The sequence below is a fragment of the Gracilinanus agilis genome, chromosome 6 (assembly GCF_016433145.1).
Source record: "Gracilinanus agilis isolate LMUSP501 chromosome 6, AgileGrace, whole genome shotgun sequence".
NCBI lineage: Eukaryota > Metazoa > Chordata > Mammalia > Didelphimorphia > Didelphidae > Gracilinanus > Gracilinanus agilis.
In genome coordinates, this window is record NC_058135.1 from 271529912 (window position 1) to 271557597 (window position 27686).

The 27686-nt window shown below is 39.3% G+C and overlaps 1 protein-coding gene across 1 annotated transcript in view; it reads right to left on the reverse strand.

Moving 5' to 3' along the window:
- CKAP5 (cytoskeleton associated protein 5) overlaps positions 1-27686 on the reverse strand; it is an 80826-nt gene that overhangs the window by 25776 nt on the left and 27364 nt on the right. Inside the window, exons 14-29 of the mRNA XM_044681475.1 lie at positions 26767-26880; positions 26380-26490; positions 24175-24267; positions 22178-22363; positions 21440-21534; positions 20295-20352; positions 20075-20200; positions 19624-19763; positions 18160-18334; positions 17719-17832; positions 14739-14867; positions 11748-11942; positions 11007-11142; positions 4881-4969; positions 2476-2601; positions 1505-1654 (exon numbers count right to left, since the gene is read on the reverse strand). Coding sequence (XP_044537410.1) covers positions 1505-1654; positions 2476-2601; positions 4881-4969; positions 11007-11142; positions 11748-11942; positions 14739-14867; positions 17719-17832; positions 18160-18334; positions 19624-19763; positions 20075-20200; positions 20295-20352; positions 21440-21534; positions 22178-22363; positions 24175-24267; positions 26380-26490; positions 26767-26880 — 2037 coding nt within the window. The remainder of the gene's footprint in view (positions 1-1504; positions 1655-2475; positions 2602-4880; positions 4970-11006; positions 11143-11747; positions 11943-14738; positions 14868-17718; positions 17833-18159; positions 18335-19623; positions 19764-20074; positions 20201-20294; positions 20353-21439; positions 21535-22177; positions 22364-24174; positions 24268-26379; positions 26491-26766; positions 26881-27686) is intronic.

Here is a 27686-nt window from a genome sequence, read left to right on the forward strand (position 1 = left end):
TAAATATTTGAATAAACAAAATGAATATATGAAAAGACCATACCTCTTAAGAAAACAGTCAAACAAATTAACAGACAACAAAAAATGGCTTTGCCCTACCTTCTCTAAGTGTCCTTGAGGTTCCTCTCCTTTTACTAGAAAGTTATCTGATCTAGAATTCAAACCCAGGAATTTCCTAATTCTATCACCAGCATAGATCTCAATAGACCACCTGATCTCTTCATATTTCTCTTTTCCCATGTATCATGATAATATTCTATTCCCCTAAAAAGGTCTTATCCTTTTGTTTCATTATGGAATGGATGAGACCCTGGGTACTCAAAGGCAATGACAACAGAATACCAGGCCTTGCAAGTTTTATCACACTAGTGAGTTTGGGGTATGGTCCAATTTGTTCTTCAAAGCCCAATGAAATTACATACAAGGAGACAAATTACCAATGTGATCATTGTTGAGTTTTTTGCTAAAGAAATATCCAAAATGATCTATATGTTTGTCCTTTTTTGCTCTCTTCTACTTCTACAATGAAAGTGGCAGAATAGATAGCAAAGGGCAGAGGGCAGAAGATGCTAGGAATCAGTTTTTAGATTGTATGTGAACATTAACTTGGCTAATGGTCCCTTAAAAGATGAAATCCTTGTCCAGGGATCATGTTATGGAGCACCTTGAATGCCAGGTGAAGCAAGCTATTTACACTTGGTAAAAGAAAACCAATGGAGATCCTCTAACAGATGACTGATTAGATGACAGCATTGTTTAGAGAAAGTGACTACAACCTACATAGGAAGATTGCCACTGATTCAAGTGATACTACAAAAGGAATCTATAAATCATTGCTAAGGATTATGGAATTTTAGGCAATAACCTGACGACCTTAGGGAAACAAGGTAATATTTTCATCAATATTTTCTTCAGAAGACAAGGAATTTATACCATTAATGCAGCCGTGGCAAGGGAATAGCTGATGAAGACAGTGCCTTGAGAAGGAAATTTGGATTTCTAGACCAAGGCTTATATTAAAACAAAACAAAAGGTTTCCTGACTGTGGGCACAGAATACTCCTAATAATGACTGGAATAAATCTGTTTGGAGTCATGAAATCTGCCTGGGTTGCTAAGAAATTAAATGACTGGCCTTGGGGTCACCAAGCCATTAAGTGTCCAAAGTGGACCTTGAACTCAGTTCTTTAGCCATCAAAGATCAGCTTCCTATCTAACATGTTACACTACCTCTCTAAAATATGTCAGTGACATCCATGACATGTTGATGACACAACTGCAAGCACTATAAGAACCTAGAACACTTGTAAATGGATGGTGATTCGGTTATGTTATTCATGTTGCTATTTTGATGTTTATTTTTCATGATACAACTGACCAAATAAAAAAATCCAAATCTCAATTGGGAATAACAACTTCTTTCCCTAATATGGATATTATGGTGACATCCTGCATGCTTGGCCTTACCACAGAACCAGAGTATTTAAATTCTACTCCAAACTTACATCAACCATAACAGCCAGGGCTTTGTTGTGATGCTGAAAGTCTGAGTGAAACATTTCGTCTTGTAACCACCTGGCCACACAGCTGGACATCTGCATCTTTAACTGCTCAATATACTCGTCTCTGGGAGTGGTGAAATTCCATTTTAGCACCTGCAAGAAGTTATGGTTAAACACATGGGAGATGGCAGAGCTGAGGAACCCAAGTTCATGCAAAGGGATTACAGAAAAATCTGCTCATTAGCATCCTGGGTGTTTAAGAGCCCCAAATGTCAAAGATCAATGGGATCTGTGTTCACAGGATAAACTTACGTTTAAATAGGGAGAAAGCAAGCTATGCACTGAACTCTCTTTATCCTATGTAGTCTTTACTCCTTTTTAGCCTCCTCTTCCTCCTTCATAGTTCAGGTCAAGTGCCATCTCCCCATGGATTCTTCCCAATCCAATGTTTTTAATACTTTCTCCCCTGCTCATAATCACCTTGATCATCTGGGCACATATTGTATCCCCCTGCCCCTAAGTAGAATGTCAGCTCAAAGGCAGGACTATTCCTAGTGCCAAGCCTTTAACACACTAGGGATTTATGAAATGTTTGTTGTATGAACTTGAGAAAACCTTCAGATGAAAATACAGAAAGGGATCCTAACAAATCTCAATTGCTGTCATTCAGACAAAAGTCCAACCAGCCCCATTTGGGTCTATAAATTAAGCCCAGTCATCTGAATTTCAAAGAGGACTGAGGATGAAATCATTTTATGCCAATAAGGAATCTTCCCTATTTTTTAAAGCATATCCATAAGAGGCTCAATGAAGAATTCTTCTCAGCTCTGCTGAAACAAAAGATGTAAAGCAGAGCATTCTATAATTCTTGTAGGAATTATGGACTCTAAAGATCATTATATTAGTTCCTGTAACATAGTAAGTTTATTTCTTAGATGACTAAGCACTGATTCTGGCTCATGCATAGGGTTTACCTTTAAAGCCTTTTCATCTTTTATTCTTTGCTCCTTTCCATTTGGAACAACAATGAAAATAGGACCAGATTTATCATCATCTTCCTTTAGGTTGGATTTATTTGGAATCTTCTTTCCCTGTACACCCTGGAAACATGGTGGAGAGAATGATGAGCAATGGAAAACATGGAAGGACAACTGAACAGCGTCATAATACTGTCCTCTGGGAAGGAATGGACTGCCCAAGCAAAGTACAGATTCTGCCACACCCACCTAAGAGGTCATACAGTGCTTTGTTCCACATGAAAGAGAAATAAGTGGCTACAGAATGTCCTAAGGAATATACACATTCGCCCCATGTGTGCCCTGGTAACAACAAAATAAAGTCCCTCTACCATAGCTAACTGAGTATCCCTCACCAGAACCATACCCGTGCTTATGATCCTGTTCCTGGGTACCTGTATGACTGGTTGTTTCTTGGATAGGCTAGTACTGCAGTCAGAAAAACTGTCATTACCATTAGGTGGCTGTAATAACCCAAAGAATATTTTTGTTCAGGTAAATCATAAAAAAATGTACTTCCTGAAATCCTCAATGCTATTTATAGATATTTGTGATAAAGAAACTCTAAAAAAAGGGCTACATTTCATATTCCTTAAGTCTAAAAAGCATCTCTGTCCCTTAATATAGAACAATCTGTAGCTTGCCATAAAAGACTGAGCAGATGTAAAAATGGTGGTAAGTTAATAACTAATACTTATATAGCACCTACTATGTGCCAGGAGATGTGCTGAGTATGACACAATTGTTATCTCAATTGGTCCTCACAACCACCCTGGGAGGTAGCTGCTATCATTAGCCCTACTGACAGTAGAGGTTAAGTGACTTGCCAAGGATTGCATAGCTAATAAGTGTCTGGGGCCAAATTCAAATTCAGACCTAGTCCTCCATCTTTGGTGCCCCACCACTGCTTTTTGACACATTTATATAAAGCATTTTGAAGATCATTAAGTTGTTTGTTAATAAATGCAAGTTCCAAAATGTTTGTTTTGGCTAAGCAGAATGCATGGAGCATTTTAGTGTAAGTTAATGCAGACTCTCAAGGTAAATGTTTAAAATCAATACAATAAGTATTACATAATGTAGTTCAAAATTCCTTAAAAGCCAAAACATCTTTTACATAGTAAAAATTGGTCTAGGACCATTCATAGGACACTACAGAAAAAAACAAAAACAATTCTCTCTCTGCCCATAAATAAAGAGATCTGGTTGAGAAGGGAGCAAAGAGGAGGCCCAAACTGGAATAGAGAAGGACAGCATCTTCATCGCTCAAATTAAGGAAATCTGCTATTAGGCAGACCCACTAGATTATAAATATGGGGAAAGGAAGAGAAGAGTGAGGGAATAAACAGAAGAGTAAAGGCTCTTAGTACCCTTGGGGGTACATGCTTAATGTCAACTTGTAGTTATCTCCCTTTTCTAATTTGAATAATCACATGGTTTAGGGTCCATAATACTGAATCACCACCTATGAACTTCTCTTTTTTCTTTTATTGTGCAGCTTATATGATATTTTTACTCATTTTTAACTTAATTAAAAATAAAATGTACATTTTCATATATGGAGTATACAAGTACAACAGAAAAAGAAGACTGCACATTAAAATGTGAGTCTCTCACATGCAATGTGCTTTTCCATCTGAGTAAGTAATACATTCAAAATGTAACTTTCAAAGCTGTCTTATTTATCTGGTTTTTCTGTGCATTTAAAAAGATGTTTCAAGGACCCTTTTTTCTCTCTTTTTCTCCCTGACTCTCCTCAGAAATTCTATTGCTATTCTTTTGCAATGGAGGGAGGGAAGAATAGGGAGAAAGAAAGGGGAGGTACAACCGGTGTTCAAAAAAGTAGATCTCATTCCAATTACTACAGAACTTTTAAAAAGAAGTAAGGGGGAATCAATAATGGCAACATGTATAAAGCAGCATTTGTCTGCAAAGGCAGCCTCTCTTAGCTTTAGTTTTTAAAAACCTCTTAGGGAAGACTTAATGGTGCTTCCTACATTTATAAAACCCCCTGTTAAAGTGGGCAGCTGGGTAGCTCAGTGGATTGAGAGTCAGGCCCAGAGACAGGAGGTCCTGAGTTTGAATCTGGCCTCAGACATTTCTTAGCTATGTGACTCTGGGCAAGTCATTTCACCCCCATTGCCTAGCCCTTACCATTCTTCTGCCTTAGAACCAATACCAAGTATTGATTCTAAGATGGAAGGTAAGGGCTTAAAATAAATAATCAAATGAACAAGCAAGCAAGCAAATAAATAAATAAATACATGGATTGATGAAAGAAGCACCTGCTAACACTGACTTCTATCTGCTCTGAAACTAGATGGGTATAAATTATTCCAAATATAAGTAAAGAATTCTCTTACCTTGGCTTTTGAGGAAACTCCCCCTCCTCTGGATTTTTTAGGGTCAGGTTTGGAATCCACAGAGCTGGGCACAGAATCTTCAACAGGTGCTTTGGGTTGAAGAAGAAGCTATTTCAAGCTATTTTCAAAAAATGGCTATAAAATGACTGCTAATTATCAGTACAGCCAAACTAAATTTTGAGGTAACTAGTCACATTAACATGACATAGTCTTAAGGCATGAAGAACAACTCCTCAATCTTTTGAGAATTTGGTCTATTTGTTCCCGCTCACTTTCTCTTTCACATGGTTAGTTTTCTCTTGAGGGCCTTTCCCAAATTTCTATTCCATATTATACTCTGACTTTAATTGCGTTATATTAATGTACAATCATTTAACTTCCTCTATTGTTGGGTGGGTAGGTGATTTCCAGGTTTTTGCAATTAGAATAAAAGTTCAGTATGGATAGTCTGTTGTTTTCTTTTCCTTTCAGCTAAGACTCAGTATATTTCAAATAACTGGTTCTCTGCATCAAAGCATACAATTATTTTTGAAACTTGTGGCAAAAGATTGGACTGCTTTCTAAAAGAGCATATCAGTTCTTGATTCCATCAGCCACCAATGTGCACAACTATATCAAAGCTGAGCTTCAATGCTTTTCATTGTTTTTGCCAATCTGTCAGGTATAGGTTTAAAGTTGATCTCTTAAATCACTGGGAAGGTTGAATTTCCCTCCCCCCAAGTGATCATAAACAATATTTATTTTGGAAAATGTTCATATCCTTTGACCATTATTCATCAAGGAGCCTTCTTAATTACTTAACAGTTCCGTATATATTTTCAATGTCATTTTTGCCTGTTTTATTTGCCAAAAATATTCCCCATGTTCTCCTGTAATTTTGATCATACTGCTTTTCAATGAATATATTGAAATCTGGCATCTATCTTGGGCTCCCTAAAAAAATCCCATCAGCCTGCTAGAATTCACTGACAGATTTGGTAGGTCATATTCCAAGATACTGTTTGGGTATCTGGTGTAATAATAGGTTTAAATACATTTTCTGTCAAAGAGATAAATTTTCCCTAGTATATTCATTAGAGAACAAATCCTCGACCCATGGACTTATGCATTACACTGGAAATCTCAGGTTTGTTATATTCTATTGATCTATTTCTTCATTTTTTGGTTCAGAAGCAGAGAGGTTTTATTATTACACTCTAATTTTCAAGTCTAAAAAAGGCTACCTTTATCATTTTTGCCCTCAGTATAACACTTAATGTTCTTACCTCAGTTTTTCCACATAAACTCCATTTTAAGTTCTTCACATATGAAGAAATCCTTTCTGATTAGTGTTACACTATGCATATTAATTCTAGATCTTTATGTACTGATCAGATCTAGTCACGAAATAAATGTTACTCAAATTATTTAGGCTTTGTTTTACTCATTTCAGTATCACTGCCAGTCTCACAGTTTATGTCTATCATCTAAATAAGTTAATTACCAAGTATTTGATGTTTTTTGCAAGTGTTTTTTCTTATGTTCTCTTAATCTTTTGTTATTTATTTGTTTCAGTTGTGTTCAACTCTCTGTGACTCCAATTGAAGTTTTCTTGGCAAAGATACTGTAATGGTTTGCCATTTCCTTCTCCAGTTAATTTGAAAGATAAGGAAACTGTAGCTAACAGGGTGAAATGACTTGCCTAGAGTCATATAGCTCTCAAATGTCTGAGGCTGGATTTGAACTTGGGGCTTCTTGACTCTAGGCCTGGCAGTCTATTTACTGAGCCACTTAGCTGATGTTTACTAGAATTAAAATAAAAAACAACAACAACAACAAAAAAACCCCAAATAATTTGTAGGTTAATCTTATATACTATATAATCTTGCTGAAATAATTTTTCCAATTATCTGAGACAGGTGGATTTTCTAGATATACTATCAAATAATCTATAAAGAGAGATTCTAGATTTAGAACTGGAAGAGTTCTAATTTTAGCCTCTTAATTCTATAATAATCGGATTTCTTTTTCCTGTCATTGGACTTGCTGCAATTTCCAACACAATGCCAAAGAAATGTGGTCACAGATTCACAGATTTAGAGGTGGAAGGATCCAGTCTAACACTCTCATTTTATAGTGGAAGAACCTGAAGGCCACAGAAATTTACATAACTCATCCAAGGTCACACCAGCTGTAAGCTGCAGAATTGAGTTTCAAACTACCAGGATCCTAACTCCAGTTCAGCTCATGCTTCACTGCCCTATGCCAGTTAAAGTCTGCCCCCTTGTTTTGGCTTTTTAGTGAAATTATTTCTAATAACATTTTATTGTACATTATGGGGGAAGCTCTTGTCTTCAGACATTTTTATTGTGTGGAGAAGAAAATCCCTCTATTTCTATTCCTTCTTGTGTTTTTCAATCATGAATAAAAGCAAGATTTTAATAAAATATTTTCTCTTCATCTGGGTTTTTAATTTTCTTTTTGTTTATGCTCTATTACTATCTACTGTGAAGTTGTCTTTATACCAAATTAGTATAGCAGATGGAATCTCCTTAGTCACGAATGATCATTTTTATTTTTTTTCCTTATTCTGATCTTAAAACACAAAATGAGCATTTCTAAATACAAGGTAGAGAACACAAAAGAGGACTATATATGATACTACATTTATTATGTACAGCTCGTAACCACTGAAACCATCTTACTATAAAAAGCCTTTTAAAATATAAAATTCTATTTCACAATTTTAAATTCATATTGATTATAGAAAATAGCATATAATCTCTATTAGAGTTCTATTTTATATATTTTAAGAATAACTACTATACTTTCATTGGGAAAAGTACTACTGTTCTACCTTTTGTTGTATTTATGGACAAAATTAATTTCGTATTTGAAAGGTCTGAGAAAATTTATTTGTGAATATGTCTAGTGTATTTGCATATGTGTTTGTGAGAGAAATGGAGGGCAGATGGGGAGAATAACTGGTGATCTGTTTTTAATTCCTCCAGGTTGGCCTATTAATATTAATTTCTCATTGTGTAATTGTGTAAGTTTAGGTAATTTACATTTTTGTAATGAACTTTTTTACCCTAAGAAATTAAGTTTTCTACAGTTTTATTTTTTTTAAAACTCTTACCTTTTGTCTTAGTATCAGTTCTAAGAAAGAAGAACAATAAAGGCTAGGCAATTGGGGTTAAGTGACTTGCCCAGTCACACAGCTAGGAAGTGTCTTGAGGACAAATTTGAACCCAGGTCCTCCCAACTTCAGGTCAGCTACTCGATCTATCACCTGTGCTACCCTAGCTGTCCCAGTTTTCTATATTTTTAGCATCTAGTTGTCTCTAGTGTTCTCTCCTCATAATATTCTTACTTTCTTTTTGTTTGCTACAATCTCACTTTTGTTCATTTGCCAGAACATTTTCTCTCCTCTTTTTAAATTAAATTTGCTGGTGTCAATTTTACAGGTACTTTCAAAGAACTAGGTCTGGGTTTTATCAATTCAATATTCTTTCATTTTCTAAAAAGTTAAGAGCAGAAATTTATAGAATAATCTTAAAAAAAAATCTTCTGGACTATCATTTTATTACTCTTCTAGGGTCTATAGGTCAAAGACCCTTCTCAGCTCCTCCCCCAGCTAGGGGTGATAACCTATTTAGCACTGGATAAAATTAACCTCCTGGCTAAGGGTGAGGATCTCAAATACACCTCACTCTTCTAAAACTAACCTGGTGCCTGTCTTGATCATCAACCAAGGACTAGGCATTTGCTCTGCGGCCATCTTTTATAACTCCTATATAGGCTCTACTTTGTCTACCCTCTCTCAGGAACTGGTACTCAAAGACATTATTTGCCACATGGAAGAAAATATTTACATCTACTGTTGAATACTCCACTAAAAATGCTTGAGATTCCGAGCAGGTAACTGCCTAGGCCACAGCTCCCTTCCCTGACCACCAGTCAGCACCCTATGCTCACCCATGCCCGAGACAGTATTAATTAAAACCTTTATTCATTTATTTCTAATTATATCGTGCCACATGAAAATGAAATGTTTTAAAAAGTCTCCTCATTGAATCAATAAACTATTTCTCTATGATTTAGTATCAGACCAATTTAAGGGGCATTCATTCCACTTACTTTATTTTATTTTTATTTTTTATTTAAACCCTCACCTTCCATCTTGGAGTCAATATTGTGTATTGGCTCCAAGACAGAAGAGTGGTAAGGGCTAGGCAATGGAGCTCAAGTGACTTGTCCAGGGTCACACAGCTAGGAAGTGTTTGAGGCCAGATTTCAACCCAGGACATCCCATCTTTAGGTCTGGCTCTCAATCCTCTGAGCTACCCACCTGCCCCCCATTCCACTTACTTTAAATGAACATTAATATGTATGGGCAGCAGAGTAGCTCAGTGGATTGAGAGCCAGACCTAAAGATGGGAGGTCCTGGGTTCAAATCTGGCCTCAGACACTTCCTAGCTGTGTGACCCTGGACAAATCACTTGAGCTCCACTGCCTAGCCCTTACCACTTTTCTAAGCTCTCACCACTAAGGTTCTAAGACAGATGTTAAAAGAGTTTTAAAAAAAAACAAAAAAAACCCAAAACATGTTTCTCCTATTTAGTTAATTTCAATGTATTAACTAAATAACTGAGAAAAGTGATTGCTATTGCTCGATTGTGCATCTTTTTATTCTGCTACATTCTGACCATGGATTGTCTGATTTAGCTTTTGGCAGACTTGGATCCTCAACTACTGGGACTTCATCTTGCACACTTAAAGACAGTTTCTAACTTTTTAAATTCTCTACCACATCGAACATTTTCAGCAATTTACTATGGAGCTAGCATGGCACAGTAGAAAGAAGGCTGGATTTCGAGTCAGAGAACATACAATCTGGGCCTCAGTGTTCCCATCTGGAAAATTAGGGGACTGGATCAAATGATCACTAATGTCCCTTTGAGTTACAGCTGTAATGAAATGACTCAAAGGATAGAAATAATAGAAGGGTCATATCTGATGACAGGGGTTCAAGGATGAGTAGCAATAGCTGTTTGAAGGAAGGGAGAGAGGAGAAAGTGACCTGGTCAGGACTTTTCATATGGTAGCCTCAGGCTGTTTTGGAGTAGATTAGAAGAAGGAATAGTCCTTTATTAATATTTTGGATCAGGCAACAAAGTCAAAGGAATCTCCACCAGTGCTCCAATAAACATCCCAGGGAGCCACCTATTTGGCTATGTAAGGGGGGAATTCTTTGTTCTCTTTGAGTTTACACTTGTGAAAGGGAATCCTTTATTCCCTTTGTCTATTTTGAATTAACACTTTGGTTAACAATAACTTAAGTACCCCTACTTACCTCACTAGACAAAAAACAGGATGAACTCTCCTTTGTCTACTTTTAAATTGAACCAACAAAAGATAACACCCTATTTAGTACTGGGTGAGAAGCTAGCAAAGTACTTGGCAAATTCACAACCTTAGCTGTGAATCTTTTTGATGAGAACTTAAACTTTCAGAAGATGAGAAGCCCATCCCACAGACACTGCCCCCCTGGGCAGTTCTAGACAACTTTTAGACTGTGATTGGCCCCTGTGAAGAGGGGCAGGGACAAGAAGTCACCATAAAAACAAGCCCTGAATTCTCTCAGAGTAGACTGTTTTTGAGAAGATAGTCTGAAGAGATTGTCTTTAAGGGAGCTTCGCTGGAGACTACAGCTTGGATTGTGAGCTTGGAGCTCAGCTTCAACTTAGACTCTAACTCCTGGACTACTTCACTGGATGCGTGAAAAGGTCTGACTCCTTTCCTAGTTTCCTAAGAGACTATCTTCCATTTTGGAGGAGGCCAAATGGTTACTCACCATCAGCCTTCCTGGTTGAGAACTAATTAATCTTTGCCTGGATTAGGCAGACCAAGAATAAAACATTTAGGTTGATAGGATAGATAACCTCTCTAGCTCCCCCCACCTCATATTTCTCTTCTTTATTGTTTTTTTCTCTATTTGTATATATTTGTAAATAAATTTCTGACTCAAGATACAATAAATACTGGTGACTACCTAATTTAATATAACCCTTACATTTCGAATCTTGGCAAAGCATCTTAGGACATGTCTTTTCTTTCCTATTTTATCTTATGAGACACATTTACCTGATACTGGTTGGAATTTGGCTGGCCCTGCCCCACCTGCAGGTTTGGAGGATGCTTTAGCAGGGGCAGCAGGTTTGGCTGGCATGTTGACTTTGGCTTTCTCTAGCATGGTCAATACTTGGTCCTTGGAAGTTGGCTATGGAGAGAGAGAGAGACAGAAAGAGAGGGAAAGACAGAAAGAGAGAGAGAGTAAGCGCACATAAATCAGTTACCATCCATGAAACATCCATTACACACTTGTTAGCAGATTGTGCTCTCAACCAAGAGACTTTTAACAACTTGGGGGTATTAGGAGAGCTCCTGGTTTTGATGCACAAAAAGAAGGAAGGCAGCACATAGTAAAGGAAGTAACCATATGCAGTTACACAATTACCATACCATAAGGACAGGAGTTTCAGGGAGTATGTCAAAGTCAGGAAAGAAATTTTATTTGAAAGATTCTATACTGCCAAATAGGAAATTTCCCCTCTCAAGTAATTTAAGCCTTGACTAAGAAGAGACAAGTGAACAGTGTATGTCACCCTCTAAACCAGTGATTCCCAAAGTGGGCGCCATCACCCCCTGGTGGGTGCTGCAGCGATCCAGGGGAGAGGTGATAGCCACAGGTACATTTATTTTTCCTATTAATTGCTATTAAAATTTTTAAAAAATTAATTTCCAGGAGGCTATTTTTTTCTGGAAAGGGTGTGGTAGGCCAAAAAAGTTTGGGAGCCACTGCTCTAAACTTTCCTAAATGCCTACCTTGAGTTTCCCAGTGGCCTTGGCCATCTTCTCAAAGCCCAGATGCATCATGAAGAATGGCAAGGCATCTTGGGCCTTCTTTCGTACATCCCCATTCCGATCCTCTAAGCACGAGTACAAATGAGGAACACACAGGACAAGGTCTGTAGGAGCAGAGCGGAGAGCAGGCAGCTTCTCAGCTAGCCAACCTAGAAGCTGTCAAAAGAAAGCAGGGATCAGCTGGGCAACTAAGGAGATATCTTGGCATTCTTCTACTTTGGAACCAATACACAAGTACTGACTCTACGACAGGTTAAAAAAAAAAAAAAAGCAAAAATTATTTACTAGATGCAAAGCACTTTGTAAGTCCTGGGGTTATAAAAACAAAACCCATTCTTGCTCCCAGGGATCCCAGCATACCACCCTACTTATATTAGCATGCCAATGTGGATCTGGGTGAGCATAAATCTGGATGTTTCTTCCAAGGACATAAACTGTAACCCATCCATCCTTCTAGGCAACCCTGGTCTGCATCATTCCACAAGTTTAAAATGGAGGTCCAGTCAAGAGCCTGGCACCTTCCTGGACTTCTTCATGCATCTGGGCTGTCTCTCCCAAAGGGTCAGATTGTTTTACTCATGTACCTCCCTGACTGTATTCTTTGCTACAGGCCTCCTTGCAAAATCCTTATTTGCTGTATGCTGTAGCCTACGCAAACCTAACCTGAACTTTTTCAGTTCCCTCAATGTGAAAATAATTCTGAATTCTTTAGAGACTAGTGTTCCATAATTAAACTCTTAGCAGAAATTCAACAAATATCAAATTAAGGTAACTATCCTGAAAACATTCTATGATTGGTTTTTATCAATGGCCTTGAATAAAGTAAAAATGCCAGCAAATTAGAGAAGGCATTTTAGAGAATTCAAGCACTTAGTAAATGGTTACTACAACACAGGAATAATTCATTTTATTAAACCTGCCAGGAAAACTCAAATACACTCCAGGGGGAAGGAGTAGGGGAGACCCTTTCAAGCACTAATTTACTCTGTAGGTATTAGATGAAGTCAAGCCTCCAAACACTGTTCCTTGTACTGCTGCCATCTCTGTAGCTTTGCATTGGCCAACCTCCACCTCTAGAATGCACTCTCTCCTCACCTCCATTTTCTTTTCTTTTCTTTTCTTTTCTTTTCTTTTCTTTTCTTTTCTTTTCTTTTTTTAATTTTAAACCTTTAACTTCTGTATTGGCTCCTAGGTGGAAGAGTGGTAAGGGTAGGCAATGGGGGTCAAGTGACTTGCCCAGGGTCACACAGCTGGGAAGTGTCTGAGGCCGGATTTGAACCTAGGACCTCCTGTCTCTAGGCCTGGCTCTCAATCCACTGAGCTACCCAGCTGCCCCCTTCCTCACCTCCATTTTATAAAATCCCACAAGGTCTTTCTGGATTTGCTTGGCTGCTAGGGCTCTCCTCCACCCCAAGTAGCCTTGCATATACTCAGAATACAGCTGTATTTGTGTGTGTCCCTTCTAGTGGGACCATCAGACATTTTCATAATTTGTGCCTGTCTCCAGCCCATAGAATACATAGTGCCTAGTGCACATGGCAAGCAGGTAATAAACATCTGCTGATTCGCTTCCTGCTATAGTAAGATAGTAGACTCAAAACTGAGTATCATCCTCAGTGAAAACAAATCCTTGTAAAAGTGATGACCAAATGGCTGTGCTTCTTGTCTGTTGTTTTCCCTGAAGATTCATCAGAAAATGCCAAGCAACAACCTAGTCTAGCTGATCCTGTGCCAAGCTTTCTGCGGGCTTACTTTTCCCTCCCACCCATTTAGTTGTTCTACAAGTGAAGCAATGATGATGAGAGCCTGCCACTGTCAAGTTGTATAACTTTCTGCCCTTGAACTTGTATGCTAGGCCATGGTCTTATTCCCATCTGACAAGGAAATTAAGTACCTTGTTTGTTGAGGTTTTTGACATTTTTGATACTCTCCTGTCGTGACTGTTTTACATTGGTTAAATATTATAAAATGCTAATAGTGAAGAATCTTTCTTCATTCTTCACTTTCCACTTTCTGGAGTAGATCTTATGTTTAAACAGATCTAGATAGAGCTGCTGTAACTGGTATCAGTTACATAGTATCTATATAAAAAGATACCCTTCTAATAAGGTATTTACTTTGATTTCATCAGTCCATTATTTGACCACACAAGAGCAGACTCTAAAATAGTTTCCACTTCAATACCAGTCATCATTTACTGCCCAAATTTTATAATACCATTTGGTGCTTGCCTTTTAATCCTGTGTCATCTTCTCTCTTCTTTGTTATATATAGCCTGAATTCTTTTTGAGTAGCCTATTCAAATCATACTTCTTAATGAGGAAAGGAGAATGAAAACGATGTGCTTGTAGCCCATAAACTCAAGAAATGTGCATATTTAAATAAAGTTAAATACAAAAACTAACATTCCAATTCTGATTAGCATAGTCCCATTATTAAAAGCAGCTTGGTTCTTAGTACCAAATCTGCACTTTATCTGTTGGCACCTATTAAAGCACTTTCTAAAGACAGATGGTTCTTTCCCCCTTTCTTGACCATTCCAAGAAATAGTTGGCTTGAAAATGTCCTTATCCTTATGTGGTTAGCAGCAGAAAGGTCACTTTGAACCAGGACTATGACCACTGATTAGACGATGACAGTTTGTCTTTACTCATGGTGAAGGATTCCTCTTTGCACTACGTTTCTGAGCTGTACTTCTCCCATTTAGGAGTTCATCAAAGGTACAACTGTAACATCCAAAGGCACTAGGAGGCCTGGCTCTTTATGAATTTAACATATACACAGGGACCGCTGTCTAATGAAATTTCTCCTTCCCTTTCTCATTAGGTGCTGTAAGAAATATATAGAACCCCCTGTTGTCTCTCTACTCAAGTGTATAGATCCACTCCACCCCCTCTTAAGACAAAAGCAGGCTGTGAACATGGAAATACCTTTTTCACAGACAGAACTAACCTCCTGCCTTAGGAAAGGATTTTCCTTTTTGAGCTCCTCAGATAGATCCTCTCCCTCTAACCACTCCTTCATACCAGTCTGTTCTGCCCAGGAATTTACAGTTGCTAGAGCAGCAGCTCGAACATTATTCTGTAGAAAGACAAAAATTCACATATGAGACTCAAGGTAGGGGTGGGGTGGGTGAAGAATCTTTTCTCTTACAAAGACAAAAAAGAGTGACAGTCTCTCTTGACTAGTCGAGGAGCTTTCCTTCTCCTAGGAGATAAGACACAGAAACAAAAGAATCAATACATGATAATGTGAAGAGGGAGACAAAACATTAAATGAGTGATTGTCAAGTAAGGCTGGTTTCTTCTATTGGAAGCAGATGGAACCTCCTGAATATAGCCTTGAAGGAAACCATAAATTCTATGAGGAGTCAAACTGGTTAGCAATTGCCTCACACTAAATTTCTTGTTTCCCCCTTTGAAAAAATGTTGATAGTTTTTTCAGAATGCTTTTAACTTCCTAATAATACTCCAACTCCGTCCAACATCCTCTATAAAAACCCTCTTATTATAAAGAAAAAAGTTGAAGCAAAACTTCAAAGAGCAATTATGACTAGTACTATGATAATTAGATTAAGTCCACACTGCCCATCTTTAGATTTAATCACCAAAGGTGAGAGCACCTCCAATTCTGGGAGGTCCTAACCCAGGTGTGCTAGAGTGAGTTACCAATCAGAATCAATGCACCGCCCCCTACGCTTTCTATGAGAAAGTGTCTATTGTGATTGGACATGCAGGCTAGGGGAAAGCACTGGAAGTGAGGCCTACCTGATCACTATAAAAGAGGGAGTTGAGTGAATGAGGCGGCTGCTGGTTTGGTGAAGGGGACCTGAGGGAGCTTTGCTGGTTCGTGACCTAGACTGTTCCACGTGGTGAGTTTAAAGACTGAATCTTCCTGAACTTCTATTAAGAAACTTCCTTTTATAGACTCTGTGAATGAACCCATTCACCTCCCAGGCCTCAGGCCCTTTAACCCTCAGCTGAGTGTTAAGATCTACCTGGACAGGGGGCAGCTGGGTAGCTCTGTGGATTGAGAGCCAGGCCTAGAGACAGGAGGTCTTGGGTTCAAATCTGACCTCAGACACTTCCCAGCTATGTGACCCTGGGTAAGTCACTTGATCCCCATTGCCTACCCTTACCACTCTTCTGCCTTGGAGCAAATACACAGTATTGACTCCAAGATGGAAGGTGAGGGCTTAAAAAAAAAAAAAAAAAGATCTACCTGGACTAATCTGTGGGATTCTTATCTCCATAAGATTATTCTTAATTGAGGATTGATAATAGTTCAATCCTCTGGTGACCATCTTTAATATATTGAACCCATAAAACCTCTTTTTCACCCTTACAGTACATGTTTTCCAATTTGGGAGCTACTAGAGATGTGAAGGAAGATAAAGACAGTCCTTTATACTATTTCCAGCCTGACCACATTAAGGGGTCACATTCCCATAGAGTTTGTTTCTTGACCCTTTAAAGATTTGGAGACTTACTGCTAAGACTTTAGTGTGGTTCCACATTAGGTAATACTGTACTAAATAACATGTTACCACTTCTTTCTGATTGACCACTTGCATAACAGCTTTCCATCACCACCAAATTTACAGCTCCCAACGGGCTATGAGAAAGGGATTATTCCCCTCCCTGATCTTGTCAAAAGCTCAAAGTCTGCCAAGAAGAAGAGGTGCCTACTGAAGCCACATCTGACTGATCAGGCATTAAGAGTGGGGGAAGATTGGAGGAATCCTGAAGGAAGATGGGAAAGTCATGAGAAGAGGGAAGGCCATTCCAGGGCTGGAGACAGATGACCAGCATAGAGGCATGAAGATAGGAGGGCAAGCTGGGCAGTATAACTGGGCCACAAAAAAACTCGGAAGAGATGCAAATGAAAGAAGATTGGGAAGGTAGGGAGAGGCCAGTTTGTGAAGAGCTTTAAATACCAAACAGAAAACTCTGGGTGATCCTAGAGGAAAAGTGGAAGCACTACATATGACATGGGCACCTTGGCAGCTTGGGGGGGGAGGGACTGGAAGGAGGAGGCCTGAGCAAAAAGAGCCCAGTTAGGAGGTTACTGCAATCATACAGAAAGAGGTGAAACTCCACATGTTATGGACTAGAGCCTTTTTTTAAATGGCAAGTGAAAATTTTGAATAAAAGCTAAAAATATACTTGAAGGATAAAAAAACTCAATTTTTGCATCGGTACAATCTTTACATTGTTGTTTTAGCAAGTGATAAAATAGTTTATTCCTGGGAAGCTTAACAGTGCCTTAGGAGCAAAATCACTTTTTGCCCCTCCCTCCCCTTTAACAGTCAAGGTTACATTTACATGTACTTGGCAGAAATTCTAAAAAGGAAAACTATTGGGATTAGCACATAGGCAGCATACAGCATTAAGTGTGCTAGCCACAATATGTTAGGTGTGTGAAAATTTTTCCCTTCCTCCCTCTCCTATCTCCACTTGACTTCATCTCATTTTTGATCTGGAGACCAGGACTGTGTGCTAGGAAATCATTGGGTACAACATCAGCTGGAAAAATGCAGCAATAAGAGTCAAGAGACAGAGGTCAGGGTGATTTTCCCTACAATGACCCCCTGGGCGGCCCAGGGAAAAATAGAAAGCCATGGCTGGTTCCTGAAAAGTGGCATGTGAGAGTTATGGGGTGGAGAATAGGTTTGATAAACGGAGGCAAGAACAGATTTTGCTCTTTTCTCTTCTGGGTTTGCTGCTGACTGGATGGCTTTGTGAGCTGGTCCAAGGGGCCTTTTTGGCAGCTGTAGATTGGCTAGCTAAATGGAACAATAAGGAAAATTAACCTATATATTTCTCTCTTATTTCTCCATTCTTTTCCCCTATTACTTTTGGTTAATAAAATTATTAACTTAAGGCCAGTCTCATAATTTTCACTCTTACATAGGGAATTAGCTTGAGCTTACCTTGCTGTCTCCAAGAACCGTAATGATCGGGATGCCCAAATTCTTCACATGTTGTTTGATGTTTGGGCCCATGGCCACTGCCAACTGTTGCAGGATGTTCAATGTCTGCTGCACCTAGACAGAAACATACAAACATGTACAACCAAACTCTGGGTGAACCACATTCAAGGTCTTTCTGCAACAATCAATGTAGTAAAATGTACTCTTCCATAGTTAGGCTTATGTGACAGTTAAGAGATTAGCAAGCTGAGGAATTTGGAAATAAAAACTGTCCTCAGGCAGTGATTCATTCTTACAGAAACATATATAATGCACAAAAGGTGCACCTATATAACATGGTAAGAAATTAGGGTTAAATAACTTATTTTACACCATTTAAATAAGCACCTATGGATACATAGGAATGGAAATGTAGCCCAGAAAAAAGAATGTATGACATACTAAGATTTTATTTGAATCATTGAGTCGACCCTTCAAGGCAGCTGGAAGTTCCCCGATATTAGGCTGTATGAATTTTGCTTCATTAATGATGCTGGATACTTCATCCAAACCTTCCTTCCGAATCTTCCAATTCTTGTCCCCAATCTTAGATACCAGCTCCAAAGTGATTTTATCACTGAGAAAGAGAAGCAAGAAATTCACCCCTTAAATTCAAATCTTTAGTAAGATGATCAGAGAAGCAAAAAGATCAGAGTTTAGAAAGCAGCTCCCAGCTAGTAGCACTTTTCCTTTAGTTTTGGGAGGGCTGGTTTAGCCACCTTTCTTTCTACCCACAGATCACCAGAAGCCTTAGGCTCCTTTGATTTCTTCTGGGGGTAGGCCTCCCTGAGGCTAGAAATGGACCTCCTTGGTGCAATTCACCAAAGGCAACATATGCTGCTTTAGCTCATCATCTACTCCTCCCCTGTGCTTGCAGCAGATATTTCCTTGGAACTCTTGGGGCTGAGGTCCAGCTCCATCACCATCTTCTGTGTGCATCTTGAGTCTAGGTGTTGGCTAAGAAAACTGTCTTCTTTTGTTCCTACCCTTGGACCTCTCAGTGGCCACCCCACCTCCTTATTCTAAAAGGCTCTGACCTTCTCTTCCTTGGAATGCTAGACCCCTAGAAGCTCTAGGATTTGCCAGGTAAGGCTGGAGAACTGGCTAGAAGTACCCAGGTGTTTGCTACATCTTAAGTCTATAGAAGAACTGCCAGAGGGCTTCTCGGCTTGCAGGCACTGCCTCCTATTTCACTGTTCTTCTAGGACAGGGGTCGGCAACCTTTTTGGCTGTGAGAGCCATAAACGCCACATTTTTTAACATGTAATTTCGTGAGAGCCATACAGTGCTCACAGTGCCGCTCCTGTAACAGCACCTGAAAAAAAATGGACTTTATGGCTCCTGCAGAAAGAACCCTATCTGGCCCTCAAAAGAGCCAGATATGGCTCGAGAGCCATACGTTGCTGACCCCTGTTCTAGGAGTTTCAGAACAGTCCTGTCCTTCTGACCCACCACCTTCAGATTTCCAGTGCCTTGCCTGAAATTCTCCTGGATCAGATGTTGCCATGCAAGGCCATTCATGGATTTCATCCAGACTGCTGCCATGATGTACAAGCGGACAGCAAAGACCAGCTGTTTGTATAAACACAACTAAGGTTTTATTTTTCTTACTCAGGAAGCCTGTTCATGCCTTGGCATATAGCTGGGCTACTCAGGCAGGTTTTACTTAGTTGTCTGAGCCCTCCTGCTACAGTGGAGCACTAACTTCTGGTTGTTACTTGGGAAAAACTGTTGGGCCATATTTCTCCTTAGGAGTAGGTAGGAAGCCCTGAAGCAGTGGAGGGCAACAATGGAATTGCCTGGTGGCTGGCCTGTCCATTAGCCATTTCTGTCCAAATAAAACTTCATTTCTCATATCAAACACACCTGATTTCCACCCTTGGCAAGAGATCTACAACATCATTGCCACCTTCATCTGGCTCATCTCCATCTTCTCCTTCATCAGCACCACTCCCAATGTGCTTAGAAGTTCCTCGTGTTGGGGCAGGAGGGGTTTGTCCCTGCATCTACAAAACAAACATGTCAATAGTAACAGTTAGCATTTATATAGCACTGATTATGTGCCAAGCACTGTGCTAATAGCTTTAGAGAAAATATTTCATTTGATTCATATGATAATCCTGGGGAAAAAAGGTGCGCTATTTTTCACCTATTTTTTTAAACCCTATAACCTGATATCTACAAAGAGTCTGGTTAATACTAAGCAACTTTAATTAAGAAATCTTACTATTAAAGCCAGTAACCCTAAAACTAACCATTTGGAATAACATTTCTAAGTCCATCAGTAGGAGAAACATGCTGCTTATGGAATTCTTACCTTTTCAAACTCAGCATCTATCTGGGAGAGGAGGGCTGTTTTCTCATCCTCAAAGAACATTCGCAAAGAAGGGCCCACATACAGATACATTACCCCAAGCAAGGTGATGGCAGAGGTCCTCACAGCCTGCAAGGCGAGGGAAGGCAGAAAGAATGTATGTAATGTAGAACAAACACCAAGAGCCTGCCTGCACCATTACCATTTTCTTTTAGGTACTCACTGGATTTGTAGCAGCAAGAGCTGTTTTGACATTGCTAATGAAAGCTTTGACATTTAACCTGGAAAAGAGAATAGTGAAAATTCAAAATAACCCATGAGGTCTTATAGGAATATTCCACCACCAAAGCTATCAAAAGAGAGGAAACAGACCACTTAGATTACACACTGACAACCTTTCAGAGACCCAATGGAGAGAGAGATGGTCAGAAATTTAGACTTTATAGCAGACATTTAATTCCACCACAATAGAAGGCACAAGAGATTGAGAATACCAAGGTGTAATAGGGAAAAATTAGATGTTATATAGATATATATTTTAAGGTGTGGTCGCCAGGAATCAATAATTCAGATTGATTCCATAATTAAAATAGACCCAAGTCGGGATGGGTTTTATGGTAGTTAATTTACAAATTTGGGAAAGTAGAAGGTAGGGAAATAGAGAGAGGGAGAGGCTGGCCCGGACTGGCAGAGGCCCGGACCGAGAGAGGGTTAAAAGGCTAATTAAACTAGGCTACTGGTCACAAGGCCTTAGTAATTACAGAGGCAAAGAAGCCTCCTTGAGGCAGAGATTCTGGAAAAGCCAAGGTAGGCCAAAGGAAGTCAGCCTAACTTACCCATGTGACAATTCAGAGGGGAAGCTGCCTGAGGTCTCAGCAGAGATCCTTCAGCACCATGTTCAAAGCGCAAACTGCCTCAACAGGAAGTTACCATCATACTTGAAGAGATAGCATCTTTCGTCACTTCCTGGGGGCCCACCTCTAATTCAAGTGGACAAATGGCAGCCTCAACACTGTTTTGGACTGCCCAAAGGGCAGTTACTTATTGTCATGTGTGGGTAACTCATCTCCGCTCCCCACTAAGGGAGGTGGGGATGACATTATCTCTGGTGGCTAGAGTTTTAACTATGAATGGGCTTGAGCTAATTCCATTTACACAAAGGTTACTGCAATGTCAGCACCTAGTAAACTGGCAGTTCATACTCAAATCTGAGGGAGAGATGGGAGGATGTACTTTTTTTTAATTTGGAGGAGTTTGTTTTGTTTTGGCAGGCTGGGTTGTTATATACAAATAGTATAGTCACAGGCAATAATATTACGCTGGAAAATAAATCTCTAGTTTTTAGTTTACTTATCTTCAGAGACTTACCCAGAAAAACCAAATTCCTTTATTGCATTAGATAGCCAGTTCAAGGTTTCTGACTGATTTTTGGGATTTTTCTGTGAGAAAGCCATTGACATGACCTGAAAGAAAAAAACACAGATCTCTTTTTCTCTCTACTACATAATCAGAACAAGAGAAGAATATTCATGAGGGGATGATAAAGCAAAAAGGGAGTTACAGGTAAATAGATTCCTATTCCCATATCCTGGAATCATTGTTAGAATCCTCAAAACTCTTTTCCTCCACATTGGAGTAGAAAAGGGCCAAATTATGAGCTTGAGAGAATGTTGTCAAACATTAACTTCAATCCTCTCATCTGACCAAGAGGGTGTTGATGCTTAAATAGGCTAAGTGACTGAGCCCTGGGCCCCAAATTTAGGGAAAGCCAACAACGAGGACTCAAGTCTCTGCACCCAAATCTGAACTCTTCTCACTATACAACTCGCTTCATAAAGAGCCTAGACAGCAATTCTGAGAGCAGACAAGACACTCATATTTGCCTACATCTATGCCCTCTTGGTGACTCTATCAGTGACTGTCTGAGGAGCTCTCTCAAGGTCACAGACTAAGCCAGAGAACCCCACGTGGGTAATATTGTCTGCTTTTGAGGCAAAAAAGAATCTGCAGCACCAAGACAAAGTTTGACAGAAAAGGGAAAGGGGTTGGAGTTTCATCAGCGAAAATGATGAATGAAATGGAGAGAAAAAAACCATTGTCACAGACCTGCTCAGCTGTCCATGGGAGCAGACATGCCTCTGCAATGGCTGTCAGAGCCTCCTTGGCATTATTGCCACATTTCACGTCTCCAATCTTATCCACAAGACCATCCAAGACAACCTGAGCTGAAGTTTTGGAAAAGTTTCCCTTCTGAGCAATCAAAGCAACAATGTGAAGCTTCATTTGCATCACCTGAAGAAAGATAAAAACCACAAAGGCAAAGCTAAGCCAGAAGATCTCTGGCTGTACATATCAATTTGGAACAGATGAAACTAAAGCCAAATCTGAAGCATTGGATTGTACCAAGGAGTGGGACTCCAGCAATGGACAGTTACAAAACAGTAAACAATGTGAGAGTAAAGAATAAAAACACTAAAGCTTCTCAAAATAACAACATGAAACTTTATCACCCAGAAAGCTTCCAAGTTAAAATATGCTTCCTTAGATTTTCTTTTGACTTGACAATATAGGCACTCCCTAAACATACAATGGCCCTGTTCCTCATACCAGGGCTCTGACCATAATGGAAGCCACCGAAAAAGTAGGGACCTTTCATATACTGATTTCAGAATTTTTTAGTTCAATTCTAATAAGCATTTATAACAAAATATGGTAAAAGGTGAGGACGTAAAGATAAGAATTAAGCAGTCCCTCAAGGAGCTCATGGGGACAAAAGAGGAAAAGAGATGTATACAACATATATACAAACAAGTAAATAGAAAGAAAATGTAGGGGCTAAGGAGAGAACCAGGCTAGTAATTATGGAGGATCAAAAAAGCCTCATGTGGGAGGTGGGCCTTGGCCCTAAAGGGAACAGAAGATAAGAAACTGAAAAGTAGGAGAATTTGTTAAGTTGACCAGGGACAGAGTATATGGTATTCCCATCACTGGAAGATCTTTCATCATCTTAGCTACATTTACAATTGTTATTTATACAACTTGATATTTCAGTCATTAGAGCCCCATTTGAGTAATAAGCATAAACATACAGCAGATTGGGGGGAGAGGGGGGAAAAGAGTTCACATTTGAAATACTCTATTTTCCTAACACCAAGTTACTGTTGGCAGAACTGAAGGAATGGGAGCTTGGATGTCAGGGAGGGAAAGGTCAACATTTCAGAGACAAAGCAAAAAAACAGGCTTAATAGAAGCCTATACTGAGGAGTTAGGGCAGGGGTCAGCAACGTGTGGCTCTTTCTGCAGGAGCCATAAAGTCCATTTTTTTTTCAGGCGCTGTTACAGGAGCGCACTGTGAGCACTGTATGGCTCTCACGAAATTACATTTTAAAAATGTGGCGTTTTTGGTTTTCATGGCCAAAAAGGTTGCCGACCCCTGAGTTAGAGGAAGCTTGAAGGCACTTAGAACTTGAAGGCTCAGGAAAGGAAGTGAGAGAAGGTGGAGAGAAATAAAAGAATGTGGGGGTAAGAAATGGCCCTAGAGGATAAGGTTCCCTTGCACCTAGAACCTAGATTGGAATCAACATTTGTGCTGCTAACACTGCTAGTACTGTATTTTTGCTACCTTATGGCATCTGCCCACCAACAGTAATACTGTTTCAATGGGAAAATGTTTCAAATTCCCTAACAAGTGACTTATAAATAAATATTTGTAATACAAATTGGGTACTACCCAACTTTCTCTCATTTGTTTACTTAGTAATCAAGTAAAGTAATTCTCATTTTCTGATTTTCACATAATCTCCTATAAATTAAAATTAAAGGCCTCTTTTCTGTGTTATTATTTTCCAAAAGGAAAATTCCTACTTCCCCATGGTCAGTGGATGACACTTAACCAAAGTCTAACTCTCAAGAGTGGGAACTAACAAACCCCAATCCTTGCTTGTGAGGGTTCCAAACGAAGTCAAAGCACTGCTGACTCAAAGAAAGAACATGGCTATCAGCAGGAGGAGACATATCTGTCCTTGACTCCATAGCAACAGGCAAGAAAATCCACGGCAATGAACATGCTGTTCTCCATTAAAAAACAGAAAAATGGCAGATACCTGAAAGTTGGTTTCTTTCCATCCTGGCTTCTTGGCCAGCATCCTCACCAATGCCTGACATGGCATTTCAGTTCGGTCCATTAGCTCAACAGTCTGAAAAGTTAAAAACAAAACCACACATAAAAAAATGGCAATGAGTGGAGGAAGTTATACTTTTCAGTTTTAAAACATTTTACAACACTATGCTATTCGATGTCTTGTGATAGCTGATACAATCTTATGAGTGGGAGGGGAAATATTACATTTCACAGATGAACAAATTGAGGCTTGGCAAATAAGTGTCATTCTTCTAAGAACCCTGAAATCTAATGCTCTTTCCACTTCACTTACTTACTTTAAATTAAGATTTGTCATCTACATAATCCATTCATTTATTTACTTTTTAAACCCTTATCTTCTGGCTTAGTGTGAATTCTAAAACAGAAGCCTGGCAAAGGATAGGCAATTTGGTTTAAGTGACTGCCCAGGGTCACAAAGGTTAGGAATTGTCTGAGGCCAGATTTGAGCCCAGGACCTCTGGACTCCAGGCCTGGTGTTCTATGCACTAGTTTACCTCATTGCTCCTGCTACCTAATTTAATGAAATGATAAAATTAGCCAAAGTATATATACCATGGGGGCAGTTAGGTGGCTCCACGAGTGGACTATGAGCCAGGCCCAGATGGGAGGTCCTGGGTTCAAATCTGGTCGCAGACCTTTCCTAACTGTGTGAGCCTGGGCAAGGTACTTAAATCTCACTGCCTAACCTTACTGCTCTTCTGCCTCGGAACTAATACACAATATACATTTCTAAGTCAGAAGGTAAAGGTTTAAAAAAATATATACCTTTCCTAAAATGAGGAAGCTTTCTATTATTTCAGAATCTCCTTCCACATTTTCTACTCTTTCAATAAATCATGATACACGCAAAAAAGGGAAACAGGAAAGGGGAAATAGTTTTCAAAAGAATTAAAAGTTAACAATAATCCTATGAAAGACTACTCAAATCCATAATTATAAATGAAATAGAAATCAAAACAACTCTTGAGGTTTTGCTTCATACCCAGCAAATTAGCCAACATGGGCACGCACAGCTAATGCTGGCAGGGTACAAGAAGTCAAGCAGCCTAACTGCTAGGGTGGGCTGTGAATTGGTCTAACCCAGTGGTTCCCAAACTTTTTTGGCCTACTGCCCCCTTTCCAGAAAAAAGTGTTACGTAGCCCCGTGGAAATTAATTTTTTTTAAATTTTAATAGCAATTAATAGGAAAGATAAATGCACCTGTGGCCATCACCACCCCCCTAGATTGCTGTAACAGAAATGTCCATAGGCTGTGACCCTGGGATCACCCTGCTAAGCACATAAGCTACAGAGGTCAAAGCCATAAATAAAAGTCCAATATATACCACAAGTAAGGCTCATCACAGTACTGTGTGGTAGCAAAGATAATACAAGAGATACCCATGAATTGAGGAACAGTTAAATAAACTTGTAAACTAATGTGGCAGAATATCACTAAACCACAAAATAAATAAATAAAAAAAATGAAAAGGAATTTTAAAAAGCAGGGGAAAATTTCTGTCAACTAGAGTGAAGCAAGCAGAACCAGGATTGCAACCATGCAAATGCAAACACACCAAATTTCCCAAACCCCAATGACCTGTTGTCTAATTCAAATGACCAAGCTGTGCTCCAGAAGCACCTCTCTCCCCTCGTTGCAGATGTGGGGAGCTAGGGATGTATAACACTGCACAAATAGTCACATAGAATCAATATAATGTTTAGTTTTGCTGAATTGCTTTTTTTCCTTTGAAAAAATAATCTATTAGGAGAGATGGTTCTATGGGTGGCACAAGAAGGGGGTAGATTGGGACATAAATGTGACCTATAAATGGCATCAATAAAAATTAAAAGTAAATAAGAAGAAAATGTTTGTTCACTTCAATAGAATGCCTGATCATCTCCAGAGGAAAGACTGGAGGAGTCAGGAGGATGTGAGGAGTGTTATGATTCAATCAATATAAATGAGTGGAGGCAAAAAACGTTTTTATGAAAAATCTCCAGCCCAAAAGACCAGGAGGTCAGAGTGCACCTGAAAGTTCTACCAAGGCTGAAATAGGAGGCAGCAGCACCAGGACACTGATTCATTCTAAAACAAAACCCATCTGGGCACAAGGGCCCACAAACATCAAGAATGTTTCTTTCAATTTTACTTCTTGCTACTTACCTTCTGGAACTCCTCCATGCAGGCCAGTCGTTCCTTCCAGTTACCACTATCAAGTAGCTGGAGGCAAGAAGGAGGAAGGACTACTGAAGCTCTCTCCTCACAAACTTCCACCTGAAAGACACCAAACCCAGCAGTATTATAAGGAGCCCAAGACAACCAATGGAAGGACTGAGGGCAACTGAGACAATGCCAAACAGGAGAATGGCCACGTGGGCTTTGCTGAGCAGGGATCCTATTGGATTGCCACAATGAAGATTTTATCACAGACTCATTCACATTAGGCCCAAGGATATAGAATTCATGAAATTGCAAGGCAAAAAAGACCCCAGCTCCACCTTGGTTCTCAAGAGCTCTTCTGTCTCTGAGGGGCATGGGGGCAATCCTTACCGAAAGTTCAGGTTCCACTATCTCTTTGACCTCTAGGCCTTTCTTGTTCTTAGATCCAACACCCCCAGCAGCTCCAGATGCAGCTGGTTTTCCCTTCTTAGGTGGTCCACTAGTCTGAAAAACAGGAAAAGCAATTAGCCATGGGATTCAGAACCTTGATCACCAGTCAAAATTTAGACCCACAATTTGATAGTCATTCATTGATTATATCTCCTACTCTAAACATAAATGTATTCATCAAGTAAGTCTATTCCATTTTGATGAATTTTCAAATGTAGTCAGTACATTAAACCCAAAATACTAAAAATGCAAAAAGGTTAAATTTCTCTATCTGTTTTATAGTCCAGTTGTGGAAAATGGATATTTAATTCAAGTCAACATTAATTACGTGGTAGGTGTAGGTAACTAAACTATACTTAGATATACCAATTCTCTCAGGGATCTTATGAGCAAATTTGGGGGAGAGAAGGGGTGTTAGGGAGACCAAAGAGGAGATGGAATAAACAAATAAACAAACAATCCTAATATAAAGCCAAATGAAATAACTATAAAGGGTGGTCCTGGTAAAGTACTAGGAAAAATCTGAGGAGGGAGGCCACTTTCATCTATAATGCGAATAAAGTATCAGGAAATGCATCCTAGAAAAAATATGAGTTGGGCTTTAGAAAACAAGGACACTGAGAGATTGAGGGTAAGAAAGGAAGAAAATGCATCAGAGCTTCAGGTTTGGAGATTGTGTGAACAAACTGAGATGAAAGACAGCAGGTTGGAAATGGAGGATGGAAAGAGAAGGGCCTGAATACCAAAGCTGATATTCTCATAGGTGACTGAGTGCTAATCAAAAGCTTTTTGAGGAAGGAATGATATGATTATAGGCATTCCATTAGAAAAATAACTTGGGCAGTAGTGGAAAAGATGGG